This window comes from Linepithema humile, chromosome 1 (assembly GCF_040581485.1).
Source record: "Linepithema humile isolate Giens D197 chromosome 1, Lhum_UNIL_v1.0, whole genome shotgun sequence".
NCBI classification, from domain to species: domain Eukaryota; kingdom Metazoa; phylum Arthropoda; class Insecta; order Hymenoptera; family Formicidae; genus Linepithema; species Linepithema humile.
Genome location: NC_090128.1, coordinates 21,513,099 through 21,532,844, shown reverse-complemented (window position 1 = coordinate 21,532,844; position 19,746 = coordinate 21,513,099). Strand labels below are relative to the sequence as shown.

Genomic DNA, 19,746 nt, shown 5'->3' with positions numbered 1-19,746 from the left:
GTTATAAGAATAAATAAATTTAAAAATAAAAATAAAACATGTTAATCTTATAATTAGTAAAATTTGTAAAAATTATCTCGTCAAATTCGCAAACTTATATTAACTTGTTTAAAATAAACAAATTAGTATTAAATTACAAATATCTATTGACATTTTCTCTAGATAGCAAAGTTAACAGATAGTTTCTTCCTGTGCTAATTATTTAAACCATTGCCACATCACAATATCTTTGATTTAACAGATTATACACATATGTAAATGCATATAAATGATTAATTAAGCTTCATTGAAATGACAATAATTTGTAATAATTATAAATGTAAAGTTTGTCGAACTGAGAGGAGAAATCAAATGGCAGTCATGTTTGATCTAATAACTATAAACAGAGAATGCGAAGACCAACAGCACGAAAACCAGCAGCAAGAAAATCAGCAGGACGAAAACCAGCAAGACGAAAACCAGCAAGACCAAAACCAGCAAGACGAAAACCAGCAGGACGAATTCCTGCCTGACCTCTTTGCAATGTTACCACTGGGCAATGTAAGTAAAATATGGAGTCAAATATACGTGATGGAATACATAGAGTAATCCAATAACTATTAACATTCTTGATATTTTTCAATCTATTGTATTATAAAAAATGAACTATTATTAAATACAATTTATTTCATTGTTTAATAAAGTTATTTCCGACATTTAAAAATCATGTTTGGGATGGCGCTAAAATCTAGGACATCGCGTTTTGTCATTTATAGCTCCAAGCGAAATACCACGCTGCCTTTTATTTGCCCTTAACTGCGTACAATGCATAAAATGCATCAGTATCCAAAAAAGAGCATCGAATTAGGCTTTCATTCTATCTCGTGCAAATCATTATTATAATTAGTTGATCTCTATAACATAAAAGAACATTATAGAAACAGTACTCACACAGTATCTAACAACAGTACTTTTAAATCTCGGAAATGACTCTCTTGAACAAATGGATTGCAATACATAATAGTTTATTTTTTATAATACAATAGATGCATAAATATCGAGAACGTTAATAGTTATTAAATTACTATGTATTCCAGAAAACGGTATAGGTATTACCTGCTCTCAAAATATGTGACTTTTTTTTAACACACTGTATGTGTTTTCTAGCAGCGAGAAAACCAAATTTAAAAATTTCATACAAAATCATTTAAAGTTACTCAAAAATAATTCAAACAAATATATTTTATATTAAAAACCGACATAAACTAACGGCAATTTTTGTAAAATCCAGATTTATTTCGAAAGGCACTTCTGTTGTCTATTAGAAATAATCTATAAAAATACATCTCTTACATATAAAAAGTTTGCATGCAGTTATACATAAGAAAATTGAATTAGTTTATGAGAAAAAAACAACCAAAATTAATACTAATAAATAAGTCAATTGTTTGCAGTGTTTTGGAAAACAAAACAACTTGATACGCTACTCTTTTATTTTAAATATTTTAAATGTAAATGAAATAAAGTTCTCTCCGAAATAATTACGCGGACTTAAAAATTGATTGCGTTAAACGTTAAATGATAAGTTTTAGTCGTCCATATTACATTTTTTAAACAAATTATTTTTTAACTTTCATAGTGTCCTAGACAGTGCCCTTATTAAAGATGTTAATAATTATTGACTTATCGTATATTTTATAGAACAAGTTAATCATAAAATAAATAAGCACACTATTTTAGTACACACGTGCGCATAAAAAATTTATCATATCATCAATACATCATCTAAATTTGTAAACAAAAATATATTGTTTTCAAAAATTATGATTCATTTACTTTTACAGGTTGAAAATCATGATGACAACGCAGCCGTAGCTGGGTAAATATGTCATCATGGATAATTCTGTGACTTTCTATTATTGCTACTTTAGAATAAATAATTTAATTTAGTTGTGACACTCCTAAAATTAATGGAAAAATATATTCAATTTGACTGGAAACATACATCGACGGTGTATTTATGGTAATATATTTTGCCCCAAATTATGTGTAAAACAATATATTTCGACAAATTTGCGTCATGCAATTAAGAAAAGCAGTATGAAACTAACATCAATTACTAAATGTCGTCAATATAACAACAAGATACAATTTTTATATCTCTGTATTGTTAGCATTATTAAATACTAGATATTACTTGTCCAGTGGACAATTTAAACTGCTACTACAACTTCTATAAATTCTGAGAAATATAATGTTAAAATTAATATTTTTTTATTAACATATAAAAGTTTAAATTTTTATTTTTATTATAATTTAAATAATTGTAATTAATTTAATTATTTTATTAATTCCGAACGATATCATATAAATTACAGGAATGACTAAAGCTTTTTAACGTGAAACAATTTTAACATGACAAAATGTCAATTTTAACATTAACTTCTGATTGCTAAGTTTGCAAAATATTGTATCTAGTAATTAATAATAGTATAGTCATAGAAAAATTTTCTCACAGCAAGGAATAGAAAATATTGAAAAGAACTCCCAGATCTATCTAATTCAATTTTTAAATAATTTCTAATTTAAAAATTAATTCCCTTTAAAAACATTATATAAACTCCAATTTGCAAACTTAATATACAAATGTTACAGCTTTTTACTTAATTAAACTTTTTTAATGTGAAACAGTTATATAACTTTATATAATATTATATAATATAATATAATAATTATATAACAATTATACAACAATTATATAACAAAGTATTAATTTTAAATGTTAATTTAAAAACTTTTTAAGATTTTCAAATTTTTATAGCTATATTTTTTCTAAAGTTGTGTATATATTCATAATATTTAATCTATTCATAACTTTTACATAAAAATATATAAAAATTTGAAAAATTTAAAAAGTCTTATAATTAAATTAAAACAAGATTAACACATACATTATTAAAATTGAAAATAACATCTAAGCAAATAAAAAAAGCAATTAATAATAACTATTTTTATTAAGTAAATAAAGTCAAATATTTCTGATACAAATAAATATATAATTTTATTTTGTATTAAGAAGATTTATTAAATTAGAATTTAAAATTTGCTTTAATACAAAATATTTATTATTAAAACCAACTTTTTATAAAAAATTGGTGCAGCTGTCATGGATGATAGTGAGATTAAAAAATTGGAGTAATTATTGTGCAAAAAATTTCAAATAAAACGTAAAAAAAATTACAAATTATAAATATATAAAAAAATGTAATGCATAAAAAAATAGAACTATGTATGACATATAATAGTACATACATGTATGTATTATTATACATACGTGTTTGTATTATTATAAGTATATATTAAAATATTTAAATTTTAATGTCAGCGACCATTCATGTATTACGTATTTTTTATTGCTTATATTTGTATTGTCGCTTATTTTAGTAACTTTTATATGAGTGTGACGCTTATTGTATAATAAAAGTTTCTATTAAAGTTCAAATGCATTGACTTTTTTGTTTAAAAACCTCGTGAATACATCGATGCAATTTATTTTAATCTCTTTCCACAATTAAATTCATAAATATAAAGTAAAAGCTAAAACTATAGTATTTGATACATTCAATAAAAAAACATTGTACAGAAAAGTTTTATTGTATGTATTAGCATTAGTACAAATAACTCGAACAATTTTAGTCGTCAATAATTTTAAGTTCATAATAAAAAAGGGAAGAATTCACAATCTCCCGTGATATTATTTTGTAGTTCAATTAGAATTTTAATCTCTTTTAAGACTAATTCGTTTTTTCTTACACAATTTCATAAATCTGTTTTATATTCTGTTATTGATTTAATCACATTGTTCACACAATATAATACTTTCCTAAACAAAAATCATATAAAATTTCTAGCATTATTAATTAAACTTTTATAAAATTCTATAAAATAGTCAAAGCACAAATAAATTAATAAAGTAATATAAATCTCAAAAATTTTTTTACTAATCCAATGATAACAAAAAACTAAAATTTTTAAAATAATCCACTAATTATTATTATTATTAAATAAAAAATTTTTACTATGTAAAATTTAAAATTTGGTTTAATAGTCTTTTTTTGCGTAGATCAGTTCAACTCAGTATAAAGACATCGATAGCAAACACAGTTAAATCCTAAATCTAATTACGGATAAACAAAAACATTTTTACATATTATATTTTATGATCTTTATTTAAAAAATTTGCAAATTGAATCTGATAATTGAAAGAAACTGATTCGTAAAAACTTATTTCGAGAATTTTCTCAAGAAAGACATATGCGAGTTAAGCAATGTTAGTTAAGCAATTGACACGATGACAATCAGGAACGTATAAACATATTTGTAACCAAAGCCAAAGATTGACGTGAATAGACTAATCAAAGTCAAAAGTTGAATGTATATACGTCAGCCGAATGCTTCTCATTGTCACGGTGTCATTCAGAAAGTACAGACGTTCGAAGGTTTGGAATTGGTAAGATGAACAAAAAGTAATATCAAAATGCTAGTACCTATTATATTAAATTAGTTAAGTAAAGTTTTGCTAATAATTTATGTGAATAGTTTATAATATATCAATATTTTAATATTATATGATAAATTTATATTACAATCATTGCCAACATGACAGCATATACTATCGAATCACTTTAGAATCTTGTTCTTTTCTTTTGGTTCTCTCTCGTCGACATCAACACATTTTTGCGACAATTATCACATATCATTTCAAATTAACTGATGTTAAAAAATATCATATCACTTTGTGTATAAGAATGAAATTTGACAAACGTATATTGTTAATAAAATTAGTACTGGAGCCAGTTATCCTTTGCTAGGTAAATGTACTTTTATTTTGTGCACAATATTAATTATGGATCATATATGTAACGAATATAAATGAAACTATTTCACATTTACCCTATTATTAAATAATTAAATTTAACGTGTAAAAGTTAACGTGAAAAACATTACTAATACAGATTACTAATTGAAACATTTAACATCTGTTAGTGGCCACATAATTTTCTCAAGAAATATATATAATACTTTATTTTTCCTTTGCATGATATTCGTCGCTATATTGATTTCTTTCTTGCGATGCAACAAAAATTAATCTCTTCTATTATTTTGCATATTAAATTTAATCTACATCATTGATTTCAAACAATCAAGAAAGCATTGCAATAATGATAACCTGAAGTATAAGAAAAAAAAATTTTTTTTTAATTGTAACCTAAATTTCTATTTTTTAGAAAAAAAAAACCATAGAAAATCCATAAAAAAACCATAGAAAAACCATAGAAAATCTCACAATGAATGTTACACGACAAATATTACGAACCATCATCTGTATGCTTCTAATTTCTGGTAATGAGATGATTGTGTGTGTTGTGTATGTGTGTTTACATTATATATATATGCAAATCATCCGTTGACTATTTGTTTCATGTCACATATTATGAATGTGAAAAATAACATCTTTGTTCAATAATTTTCTGTGTTTCAATTAAGAACGTTGTTAATTACTTATATCTCTTTTTGAATAATTTACTAATAGCTTTAAACATTAATAGACTTAGTTGGAAAAAACTTAATAAAAATACATTTTAACAGTTAAGCAGCCTATTTTTTTAAAACAATAATGAAATTTTTTTCTATAAAGCATAAAAGGTTCTCCCTAATAATCAAATTCTACCACTTCCGATATTAATTCAGAATAAATTTATGTTATAAACAAATTTCCTCTGATAGTTATAAATATAATTGATTACATAATTTAATTTATTTTTTCAGGTACTGTAATGCATAATACGTCAAACAATACAAAAAATGAAACATACAATGAAAATGTTCAAAATATATCTACTATTCAAAATACTACAAGCACCGAAACTTCGAGAAAATTATCAGAAGTAAAAATCATCATTATAATATGTTGTGTTCCACTCCTTTTAATAAATTTATATGGTATTTATACTTGTTATCAGTAAGTTTGCTTTTTCTATACATATAATTTAAGAAGTATCATTTACTTCCATGACAATTACATAAACAAATCACAAATAATTTAAAATTTCATCAAAAAAAAAAAAAAATTTAATTTTGGCAGAATAATATTAACATTTTATTATGTAATTTTGATGGTAATTAATTTTATTACATTAAAAAATTAAATAATACTTATCATTGTTGTAAAAACAAATAAATTTATAAATAAAAATACAACATGATAATCTTACAATTAGTAAAATTTGTAGAAATTATCTCGTCAAATTCACAAACTTATATTAACTTGTTTAAAATAACGAATAAATATTAAATTACAAATGTCTACTGACATTTTCTCTAGATAGCAAAGTTAACAGATAGTTCTTTCCTGTGCTAATTATATAAACCATTGCCACATCACAGTATCTTTGATTTAACAAATTATACACATATGTAAATGCATATAAATGATTAATTAAGCTCCATTGAAATAACAATAATTTGTAATAATTATAAATGTAGAATTTGTCGAACTGAGAGGAGAAATCAAATAGCAGCCATGCTTGATCTAATAACTATAAACTGACAGCGCGAAAACCAACAGCACGAAAACTAGCAGCAAGAAAATCAGCAGGACGAAAACCAGCAAGACGAAAACCAGCAAGACGAAAACCAGCAGAACGAAAACCAGCAGCACGAATTCCTGCCTGACCTCTTTGCAATATTACCACCGGGCAATGTAAGTGAAATATGGAGTCAAATATACGTGATGGAATACATAGAGTAATCCAATAACTATTAACATTCTTGATATTTTTCAATCTATTGTATAATAAAAAATAAACTATTATATAATACAATTCATTTCATTGTTTAATAAAGTCATTTCCGACATTTAAAAATCATGTTTGGGATGGCGCTAAAATCTAGGACATCGCGTTTTGTCATTTATAGCTCCAAGCGAAATACCACGCTGCCTTTTATTTGCCCTTAACTGCGTACAATGCATAAAATGCATCAGTATCCAAAAAAGAGCATCGAATTAGGCTTTCATTCTATCTCGTGCAAATCATTATTATAATTAGTTGATCTCTATAACATAAAAGAACATTATAGAAACAGTACTCACACAGTATCTAACAACAGTACTTTTAAATCTCGGAAATGACTCTCTTGAACAAATGGATTGCAATACATAATAGTTTATTTTTTATAATACAATAGATGCATAAATATCGAGAACGTTAATAGTTATTAAATTACTATGTATTCCAGAAAACGGTATAGGTATTACCTGCTCTCAAAATATGTGACTTTTTTTTTAACACACTGTATGTGTTTTCTAGCAGCGAAAAAACCAAATTTAAAAATTTCATACAAAATCATTTAAAGTTACTCAAAAATAATTAAAACAAATATATTTTATATTAAAAACCGACATAAAGTAACGGCAATTTTTGTAAAATCCAGATTTATTTCGAAAGGCACTTCTGTTGTTTATTAGAAATAATCTATAAAAATACATCTCTTACATATAAAAAGTTTGCATGCAGTTATACATAAGAAAATTGAATTAGTTTATGAGAAAAAAACAAACAAAATTAATACTAATAAATAAGTCAATTGTTTGCAGTGTTTTGGAAAACAAAACAACTTGATACGGTACTCTTTTATTTTAAATGTTTTAAATGTAAATGAAATAAAGTTCTCTCCGAAATAATTACGCGGATTTAAAAAGCGATTGTGTTAAACGTTAAATGATAAGTTTTAGTCGTCCATATTACATTTCTTAAACAAATTTTTTTTTAACTTTTATAGTGTCCTAGACAGTGCCCTTATTGAAGATGTTAATAATTATTGACTTATCGTATATTTTATAGAACAAGTTAATCATAGAATAAATAAGCACACTATTTTAGTACACACATGTGCGCATAAAAAATTTATTATATCATCAAAACATCATCTAAATTTGTAAACAAAAATATATTGTTTTCAAAAATTATGATTCATTTACTTTTACAGGTTGAAAATCATGATGACAACGCAGCCGTAGCTGAGTAAATATGTCATCATGGATAATTCTGTGACTTTCTATTATTGCTACTTTAGAATAAATAATTTAATTTATTTGTGACACTCCTAAAATAAATGGAAAGATATATTCAATTTGACGGGAAACATACACATCGACGGTGCATTTGTGGTAATATATTTTGCTCCAAATTATGTGTAAAACAATATATTTCGACAAATTTGCGTCATGCAGGTAAGAAAAGCAGTATGAAACTAACATCAATTACTAAATGTCATCAATATAGCAACAGGATACAATTTTTATATCTCTGTATTGTTAGCATTATTAAATACTAGATATTACTTGTCCAGTGGACAATTTAAGCTGCTACTACAACTTCTATAAATTCTGAGAAATATAATGTTAAAATTAATATTTTTTTATTAACATATAGAAGTTTAAATTTTTATTTTAATTATAATTTAAATAATTGTAATTAATTTAATTATTTTATTAATTCCGAACGATATCATATAAATTACAAAAATGACTAAAGTTTTTTAACGCTTTTTAAAGCTTTGAAACAATTTTAACATGACAAAATGTTAATTTTAACATTATTTTCTGATTGCTAAGTTTGCAAAATGTTGTATCTAGTAATTGATAATACTATAGTCACAGAAAAATTTTCTTACAGCAAGGAATAGAAAATATTGAAAAGAACTCCCAGATCTATCTAATTTAATTTTTAAATAATTTCTAATTTCAAAATTTATTCTCTTCAAAAACATTATATAAACTCCAATTTGCAAACTTAATATACAAATGTTGCAGCTTTTTACTTAATTAAACTTTTTTAATGTGAAACAGTTATATAACTTTATATAATATTATATAATATTATATAAAAATTATATAACAATTATATAACAGTTATATAACAAAGTGTTAATTTTAAGTGTTAATTTAAAAACTTTTTAAGGTTTTCAAATTTTTATAGCTATATTTTTTCTAAAGTTGTGTATATATTCATAATATTTAATCTATTCATAACTTTTACATAAGAATATATAAAAATTTGAAAAACTTAAAAAGTCTTATAATTAAATTAAAACGAAATTAACACATACATTATTAAAATTGAAAATAACATCTAAGCAAATAAAAAAAGTAATAAGTAATAACTATTTTTATTAAGTAAATAAAGTCAAATACTTCTGATACAAATAAATATATAATTTTATTTTGTATTAAAAAGATTTATTAAATTAGAATTTAGAATTTGCTTCAATAAAAAATATTTATTATTAAAACCAACTTTTTATAAAAAATTGGTGCAGCTGTCATGGAAGATAGTGAGATTAAAAAATTTGAGTAACTATTGTGCAAAAAATTTCAAATAAAACGTAAAAAAAATTACAAATTATAAATATATAAAAAAATGTAATGCATAAAAAAATAGAACTATGTATGACATATAATAGTACATACATGTATGTATTATTATACATACGTGTTTGTATTATTATAAGTATATATTAAAATATTTAAATTTTAATGTCAGCGACCATTCATGTATTACGTATTTTTTATTGCTTATATTTGTATTGTCGCTTATTTTAGTAACTTTTATATGAGTGTGACGCTTATTGTATAATAAAAGTTTCTATTAAAGTTCAAATGCATTGACTTTTTTGTTTAAAAACCTCGTGAATACATCGATGCAATTTATTTTAATCTCTTTCCACAATTAAATTCATAAATATAAAGTAAAAGCTAAAACTATAGTATTTGATACATTCAATAAAAAAACGTTGTACAGAAAAGTTTTATTGTATGTATTAGCATTAGTAAAAGTACAAATAACTCGAACAATTTTAGTTGTCAATAATTTTAAGTTCATAATAAAAAAGGGAAGAATTCACAATCTCCCGTGATATTATTTTGTAGTTCAATTAGGATTTTAATCTCTTTTAAGACTAATTCGTTTTTTCTTACACAATTTCATAAATCTGTTTTAATTCTCTTATTGATTTAATCACATTGTTCACACAATATAATACTTTCCTAAACAAATATCATATAAAATTTCTAGCATTATTAATTAAACTTTTATAAAATTCTATAAAATAATCAAAGCACAAATAAATTAATAAAATAATATAAATCTCAAAAATTTTTTACTAATCTAATGATAACCAAGAATTAAAATTTTTTAAATAATCCACTAATTATTATTATTATTTAATAAAAAATTTTTACTATGTAAAATTTTAAATTTGTTTTAATAATCTTTTTTGACGTAGATCAATTAAACTATCAGTATAAAGACATCGATAGAAAAACACAGTTATATCCTAAATCTAATTACAGATAAACAAAAACGTTTTTACATATTATATTTTATAATCTTTATTAAAAAAATTTGCAAATTGAATCTGATAATTAAAAGAAACTGATTCGTAAAAACTTATTTCGAGAATTTTCTCAAGAAAGACATATGCGAGTTAAGCAATTGACACGATGACAATCAGAAACGTATAAACATATTTGTAACCAAAGCCAATAAGATTGACGTGAATAGACTAATCAAAGTCAAAAGTTGAATGTATATACGTCAGCCGTGCTTCTCATTGTTACGGTGTCATTCAGAAAGTACAGACGTTCGAAGGTTTGGAATTGGTAAGATGAACAAAAAGTAATATCAAAATGCTAGTACCTATTATATTAAATTGGTTAAGTAAAGTTTTGCTAATAATTTATGTGAAGAGTTTTTAATATTTCAATATTTTAATATTAATTGATAAATTTATATTACAATTATTGCCAACATGACAACATATACTATCGAATCACTTTAGATTCTTGTTCTTTTCTTTCGGTCCTCTCTCGTCGACATCAACACATTTTTACGACAACTATCACATATCATTTCAAATTAACTGATGTTAAGAAATATCATATCACTTTGTGTATAAGAATAAAATTTGACAAACGTATATTGTTAATAAGATTAGTACTGGAGCCAATTATCCTTTGCTAGGTAAATGTACTTTTATTTTGTGCACAATATTAATTATGCATCATATATGTAACAAATATAAATGAAACTATTTCACATTTACCCTATTATTAAATAATTAAATTTAGCGTGTAAAGCTTAACGTGAAAAATATTACTAATACAGATTACTAATTGAAACTTTTAACATCTGTTAGTGGCCACTTAATTTTCTCAAAAAATATATATAATACTTTATTTTTTCTTTTGCATGCAATTCGTCGCTATATTGATTTCTTTCTTGCGATGCAACAAAAATTAATCTCTTTTATTATTTTTCATATTAAATTTAATCTATATCATTGATTTCAAACAATCAAGAAAGCATTGCAATAATGATAACCTGAAGTATAAGAAAAAAAAAATTTTTTTTAATTGTAACCTAAATTTTTATTTTTTAGAAGGAAAAAACCATAGAAAATCTCACAATGAATGTTATACGACAAATAATATGGACTATTATCTGTATGCTTTTAATTTCTGGTAATGAGATGATTGTGTGTGTTGTATGTGTGTTTACATTATATATATAAGCAAATCATCCGTTGACTATTTGTTTCATGTCACATATTATGAATGTGAAAAATAACATCTTTGTTCAATTATTTTCTGTGTTTCAATTAAAAACGTTGTTTATTACTTATATTTCTTTTTGAATAATTTACTAATAGCTTTAAACATTAATAGACTTAGTTGGAAAAAACTTAATAAAAATACATTTTAACAATTAAGCAGCTTATTTTTTTAAAACAATAATGTGATTTTTTTCTATCAAGCATAAAAGGTTCTCCCTAATAATCAAATTGTACCACTTTCAATATTAATTCAAAATAAATTTGTGTTATTAACAAACTTCCTTTAATAGTTATAAATATAATTGATTACTTAATTCAATTTATTTTTTCAGGCACTGTAATGCATAATACGTCAAACAGTACAAAAAATGAAATATACAATAAAAATGTTCAAAATACTACAAGCACCAAAACTTCGAGAAAATTATCAGAAGTAAAAATCATCCATATAATATCTTGTGTCCCACTCTTTATAATACTTTTATATATTATTCTAATTTTTATAACTCACTGTTATAAGTAAGTTCGCTTTTTCTATATATATAGATTTTAGAAGTATCATTTACTTCCATGACAATTACATAAAAAAATCACAAATAATTTGAAATTTCATCAAAAAAAGAAAAAAAGTTAATTTTGGCAAAATAGTATTAACATCTTATTATGTAATTTTGATGGTAATTAATTTTATTACATTAAAAAATTAAATAATACTTATCATTGTTATAAAAACAAATAATTTTATAAATAAAAATACAACATAATAATCTTACAATTAGTAAAATTTGTAGAAATTATCTCGTTATATTCACAAACTTATATTAACTTTTTTAAAATGCACGAATTAATATTAATTTGCAAATGTCTATTGACATTTTCTCTAGATAGCAAAGTTAACAGATAGTTCTTTCCTGTGCTAATTATTTAAACCATTGCCACATCACAGTATCTTGGATTTAACAGATTATACACATATGTAAATGCATATAAATGATTAATTAAGCTTCATTAGATTGACAATAATTTGTAATAATTATAAATGTAGATATTGTCGTGAAATGAGACTTCCAGAGGCAGCCCTGCTTCATCTAATAACTGTAAACAGACTGCGCGAAAACCAACAGCACGAAAACCAGCAGCAAGAAAATCAGCTGCAAGAAAATCAGCAGGACGAAAACCAGCAGCGCGAATTGCTGCCTGCCCTCTGTGCAATGTTGCGACCGGGCAATGTAAGTAAAATATGGAGTAAAAAAATACATGATAGAATACATAGAGTGATCCAATAACTATTAACATTCTTGATATTTTTCAATCTATTGTATTATAAAAAATAAACTATTATATAATACAATTTATTTCATTGTTCAATAAAGTCATTTCCGACATTTAAAAATCATGTTTGGGATGGCGCTAAAATCTAGGACATCGCGTTTTGTCATTTATAGCTCCAAGCGAAATACCACGCTGCCTTTTATTTGCCCTTAACTGCGTACAATGCATAAAATGCATCGGCATCCAAAAAAAGAGCATCGAATTAGGCTTTCATTCTATCTCGTGCAAATCATTATTATAATTAGTTGATCTTTATAACATGAAAGAATGTTATAGAAACAGTAATCACACAGTATCTAACAACCATATTTTTAAATCTCGGAAATGACTCTATTTAACAAATAGATTGAATTATATAACAGTCTATTTTTTATAATGGATTGCAAAAAAGTTTGCAAACTGAATCTGATAACTGAAAGAAATTGAAATGGATTGAATTTGTAAAAACTTATTCCAAAATTCTTCTCAAGAAAGATACACAAAGAAAATTTTATATCAAAAATCACTATGTACGGAATTAACCGCGGACCGAAAATTTTTACTATGTTTCACATGTGAAAAACATAGTAAAAATTTTTATAATTCCTTCATGATCCGCGGCTACCACCGTACATAGTAATTTTTTATATAAAATTTTCTCCGTGTATATGCGAGGCAATAATATGATACAATGAGAATCATGAACGTATTTAAGTATAAAGTATTTAAGTAAACATATTTGTGGCCAAAGTCAATAAGATTGTTGTGAATGGACAAATCAAAGTCAAAAGTTAAATGTGTACCGTAAACCGATTACTTCTCATTATCACGGTGCCGTTCAAAAAACGCAGACGTTAGAAAGTTTGAAATTGTGGTAAGATTAACATAGTGATATTATAATGCTAACATTTGTTATATTAAATTGGTCAAATAAGGTTTTACTATAATATTAATTTATGAGGAACGTTTAATGTTTGAATATTTTAATGTTAATTGATAAATTTATATTGTAATCATTGCCAACATGACAATATATTTCTGTCGAATCTCTTTAGAAGTACTTATGCTTTTCTTTCGATTCTCTCGTCGACATCAAGAATCAATTATACAACAAATATTACATATCGTTTCAAATTATTTGATGTTAAGCAAAATCCTGTCACTTTGTGTATCAGAATAAGATTTAACAAACATTTATTATTAATAAGATTAATACTGCAACCAGTTTATTCTCTACTAGAGAGTAACTGTACTATTCTATTTTGTGCACAGTATTAATTATGGATCATATGTGTATCAAATATATATAAAACTATTTCACATTTATCCTCTGATTAAATAATTAAATTTAATGTGTAAAATTTAATGTGAAATGTTACAAATACAAATTACTAATTGAAACATTTAACGTCTGTTAGTAACCACATGATTTTGTCAACTAATATATATGTTATTAATATTTGTATTGTTATTAATATTTTATTTTTCTGTTTGCACATAATTCGATGCTATATTGCTTTTTTATTTGCGACGAAACAAAAAATAATCTCTCTCATTATTTTGCATAAATTTAACATATTTACATCATTGGTTTCACACAATCAAGAAAGCATTGTAGCAATAGTAACCTTAAGTATAAATAAAAAAAATAAAGAAAAATTGTAAATTTAATTTTTTTATTTTTTAGGAGACAAGGAACTTGTAGGTTCTCACAATGCATGTTATAAAGCAAATATTATGGATTATCATTTTTATGTTTTTATTTTTTGGTAATGACATGTGTGTTGTGTGTGAGTTTACATCACATAAACAAATTATATATTAATTATTTTCTTCTGTCATATATTTTGAACGTAAAATATAATATCTACATCTTTGCCGAATTATTTTCTGTGCTTTTATTCAAAAAATCAATTTATGAATTACTTACTTTTCTCTCCAAGTTATTAACTAATATAGACTTTGAATGTTAATGGACTTATAAAAGAAACATACATTTTAACAATTTTGTAGCTCATTTCGTTAAAATAATAATATGACCTTTTTATATCAAGCAAAAAATTGTTTTTATTAAAATTTTATCACTTCCAGTATTAATTCAAAGAAAATTTATATTATTAACAAATTTAATCTATCAATTATAAATATAACTGATTATTAATTAGATTTATTTTTCAGGTATTATGATACTAAATACATTATACAATAAAGAAAATGAAACAAGCGATAATATTCAGAATACTGCATCAAATAATAAAATCAGAAAATCAGAAAAATTTAGGGATTTATTCCGTGTAATAGTGTATATACCGTTTTTCATAATTATTGCTGTTATATTTCGGTGCTACAAGTAAGCTGATTTTTCTTAATATCTGTAAACAAATAATTATATAAGTATATAGTTTACTTCCGTAGCAATCATATAAGCAGTTCATAAATTGTTTAAAACTTCATTAAAAGAAAAAGATAAAAAGTAATGTTAACTTCTTTGTGTGTAAATTTGCTACTAATTAATTTTGTTAAATTAGAGAATTAGTTAATGATTACTATTGCCATGAAAACAAATAATTGTATAATTAAAAATAAAATATAGTAGGTTCAGTAATATTTCTAGAAATTAACTCTTTATTAAAATGTTCACAAAACTAACGTTTCTGAAGTAAATTGTAAATATCTTTTAGTTTTTCTTCCCATTAACAAAACTGATAGTCTTTTATTGTGCCACCTATTCAAAAACTTTATCACATTACGATATTTTCGAAGTTGACAAATTATGTATATATGTAAATACATATAAAAGATTTCTTACACTCTATTAAAATAAAAATAGGAATTATTTTGCTTGTAGATTATTTCTTGTACTCACGGATCGTGAGCCGGAAAATTTGACCATTTCTTGGGTGGCCACAGATTCAATCGAATTCGACATGCCACATGGCAATCGACTTCAACATGACAGACCGAGCAATGTAAGTAAAATATGCAATGAAATATGCCTGATGGAATACATAGGGCGGTATTTATAGTCCGTTCTTATATTCAAAATCGTTTTAAGCACGGACTTATATTCGCTCTCTTCGTCACACATAGATTGTGTCTGACGAAGAGAGCGAATATAAGTTCGTGCTTAAGACGATCTTGAATATAAGAACGGACTATGAATACCGGCCATAGAGTAGTGCGATAACTTGTATATCTTTAATATTTTACAAATTATTATACAATAAAAGATAATCCGTTTTATAATGCAATTTATTATTTTCGTCAATAAAGTCATTTCCGAGATCAAAAGTCAGTTTGATTTAAAAGTTTGTTAGAAATAACGCTAAAATTCGCAACAATTAATCGTATTTTGCCGTTTATCATTGCATGCGAAATATCACCCAGCCGCTTATTTGCTATCAAGCGCGTGCTATGTATTAAAATGCATAGCACACGGTTGATAATGAATAAGTGGCAGCATGGTATTTCGCGTGAAGCAATAAACTACAAAATGCGATTAATTGTCGCGAATTTTAGCGCAACCTCAGTCATTTTTGTTTTCCTTTTTTCAATAGGATTCTATTCCTTATATGTATCTTCTAATAGTATTGAAACCAAATATAACAATTTATAATACAAGTTATTTTAAGATACTAAAAAATAATTAGAATAAAAATATTTCATATTAAAAATTAGCAATGAGTAGTGACAATTTTCATAAAATTGAGATTTATTTAACAGAACAGTCACTGTTAAAAACAATGAATAAAGAGACATCTATTATATTGTATATAAAAAATTTGCACAACGTTATACATAAAAAGACGAAATTTAAGAGAAAAAAACATGATAAAATTAGTATTGATAGATAAGTCAGTTTGCAGTATTTTGGAAAACAACAATTTGATATGTGATGCTCCTTTATAAAAAGTGCCAACAAAGTTTACTAGGAGCTAGCAATTTTTGCACCAAACGAGATAAAAATACATCATTATATTTGTTTAAAAAGTCGTTATCAGATAATAAATATAAACATGTAGCATGTACTTTAAGAAAACAATATTAAATTTCGAATCTCGGAAATAATCACATATACTTAAAAATCGATTACGTTATAGAATAAGTTTCAGTCAGTCTTACATTTCTTAACCCTTTAACTGCGGCGCGCTTTAACTGAAAGTCGTGCGCAGTATGTGGGGCTATTCATTGTAACCAAGATATTAAAGATGCCAACAATTATTGACTTCTCTAGTATATTTTATAGAACAATTTGATCATAGAGTAAATAAGTACATTATTTTAGTACATTTGCGCATAAAGAATTCATTATATCATTAATACATCATCTAAATTTTTAAACAAGATATTGTTTTCAAAAATTACGATTAATATATTTTTCACAGGTCGAAAATGACGAAAACGCAGAAAATAATGATTAATTTGCTGACGTTTTATTAATAAAATTTAAAAATGCATAATTTCATTTATTTATGGCACTCCGAAAATAAAGCTACATTCAATTTGACTAAAAACTTCAATCAATCTAAACAGTGTATTTGTTGCAATATATTTTGCTCCAAATTATGTGTAAAATAGTATATTTTGACAAATCTGCAACGTAATACAGATTAGAAAAACTGCATAAATCTAAGATCAATTGATCACTATTGTTAATATTGACATCAAAATCAAATTTTTTGATCTCTCTATTAGTATCTCTCTCTCTCGTATTAGTATTATTAAATTATATATATGTATATGTATATATACTGGATTACTATATAAGATTAGCATGACAATATAAGTTCCAATATGATCAAAACTTTTGTAGATTTCGAAAGATATAGTGCCAAATTAATGTTTTTTTATTAATGTATTAAAGTTTTAACTATTAATTAATTATTAAAATTAAATAATTAAAATTAATTTCAAAATTTTATTAATCTTTATTATTATTATATATTTTACAAAATGACTGCCTAACATAATTAATGAAACATGACAAAATATTAAATTAAAAATTATTTTTGGTATTGCTATACTTTTCAAAATTTAATACCTAGTAATTAATAATACTAATTGTAGAAAAAAAATATTTTTGTAATATTAAATGAAAGATGTTAAGTAGTTTTCTCACACATAAGTTAATTTTTGTAATCAATAATCATTTTGTAACTAATTTAAAATAAATCCTTGTTAAAAACAATACTGTTGACTCCAATTTTTAAAACAGGCATATATTTATTTCTATTTTTTACTTGTTTTCTTTATGATTCTTTTAGTTTTACGGCCATGTTCCAAAATGTCAGTATATCCACAATTTTTATAGTAAAGTATGGAACAACTTAAAAGATCTTATAAAATGTCAAAGCACAAATATATTAATAAGGCTACATAAATTAAAAAAATTTTAGACTAATCTTATAATAATCAAAAACTAAAATTTTTATAAGAATAATTTATTTATTATTATTAATAAATGCAAAAATTTTATTATGTAAAAAGTTGATGATATAAAGTAGATATTTACCAAGCTTATTTTAAATTAAAGTAATATTTTATTTTAAATAAGCCAGTTTAACAAACAGTAAAAATATCGATAGAAAACGCAGCGTTATATGCTAAATCTAATTATAAATAGACAAAAATCCTTTTGTTTGTTATACTTTATAATCATTACTTTATAATCATAATTAAATAAAAATCTGTAAATAACTAGAAGAAACACCCTGGTAGAAATTGCCAGTTTAATGCCAAGACAAAAGTATGGGCCTTACTTGTTTGCCAAATCATAGCCTATCTAAGAAAATTAGAAGGGTTTAGGTATGGTCCAGAGTTTTGTCTGGCGCTATGTTTTATATGTCCACATAGTGTTAGCTAATCTTTCCTCTCAAACTATTTCTGAAAGAGATACTGTTATAGAGTCTTTTATATAACTATATTTATTGCCGCCACGTTTTATAAAAATTTATGCAGTTTCTCTTCCAAATATGGATAGAAGCATAAAATTGTTAGCGGGTAGATTAATCGCACAAAAATATCGGAAAATTATTCAATTCAAACGGAAATTAAAAGCTATGAATAGGTTAAGTGCAAAAAATAATTTTAATACACAATCTTCATCTAATGCGGGGAATAATCAAAATAATATTGGTGAAGGTGAATGCTATAGTGAAAAAGACAGTTCGACCGAGTATAATGAATACCACGAAGAAAGTTTTAGAACCAAAGACGAAAAAGAGACTATAATACATAAAATACATAAATTACCATGGCTTTATCTTTCATAAACCTACCTAGGGACACGATAAATTTAATAAGGGTCCATTTAGAACAAACACGGTCTAAGTGGCAGCCTAGATAGTGTCAATTCACAGCCCCAGTCGCCCCAGTATTGTGGTGAATCTGTGGCGCTGGCACAACCATTTATGAGGATTTCGTGTGTGGCTCCGACTAATTCGCCAGTATCACGCCCGAATTGCTGACTGACGAGCTAGTCGGGGCCATAATAAGGCCCAGAGTGAATTTCTACCAGGGCAGATTCGTCGAAATTTATTTCAAAATTTCCTTCTTTTCAGGAAAGAGAGCATATATCTTAATGATGAGATACAATGAAAATCACACAATGAGAATCACGAACGTCTAAAGATAAACATATTCATGGACGAAACCAATACGATTCATGCGCATAGACACATCAAAGTCGAGGACTACTTGTGTGTATTTAATAAGCCGATTGCTTCTCAATGTTACCGTGTCGTTCAGAAAACGCAGACGCTCGAAAGTTTCGAATTGGTA

General features: G+C 24.8%; 1 protein-coding gene across 21 annotated transcripts in view; it reads left to right on the top strand.

The window, feature by feature from the left end:
• Positions 1 to 19,746, top strand: part of LOC105670205 (uncharacterized) — a 35,032-nt gene that overhangs the window by 1,797 nt on the left and 13,489 nt on the right. For 9 of the 21 annotated variants that reach the window (XR_010890448.1, XR_010890444.1, XR_010890447.1 and 6 more), the window contains exons 4-13: positions 387 to 540; positions 8,029 to 10,702; positions 10,882 to 11,063; positions 11,482 to 11,563; positions 11,988 to 12,174; positions 12,701 to 12,884; positions 14,654 to 14,735; positions 15,145 to 15,316; positions 15,815 to 15,935; positions 19,527 to 19,743. Coding sequence is in view for 1 of the 21 variants with exons in the window: in XM_067356012.1 (XP_067212113.1) it covers positions 387 to 540; positions 1,824 to 1,862 (193 nt within the window). In the remaining 20 variants the exon portion in view is untranslated. Of the gene's footprint in view, positions 1 to 241; positions 541 to 1,823; positions 3,474 to 3,673; positions 4,490 to 4,786; positions 4,851 to 5,267; positions 5,408 to 5,808; positions 6,002 to 6,525; positions 6,743 to 8,028; positions 10,703 to 10,881; positions 11,064 to 11,481; positions 11,564 to 11,987; positions 12,175 to 12,700; positions 12,885 to 13,717; positions 13,841 to 14,653; positions 14,757 to 15,144; positions 15,317 to 15,814; positions 15,936 to 19,526; positions 19,744 to 19,746 lie in introns of those variants that run through there. The other 12 variants (XR_010890461.1, XR_010890478.1, XR_010890453.1 and 9 more) reach the window with 12 other exon arrangements.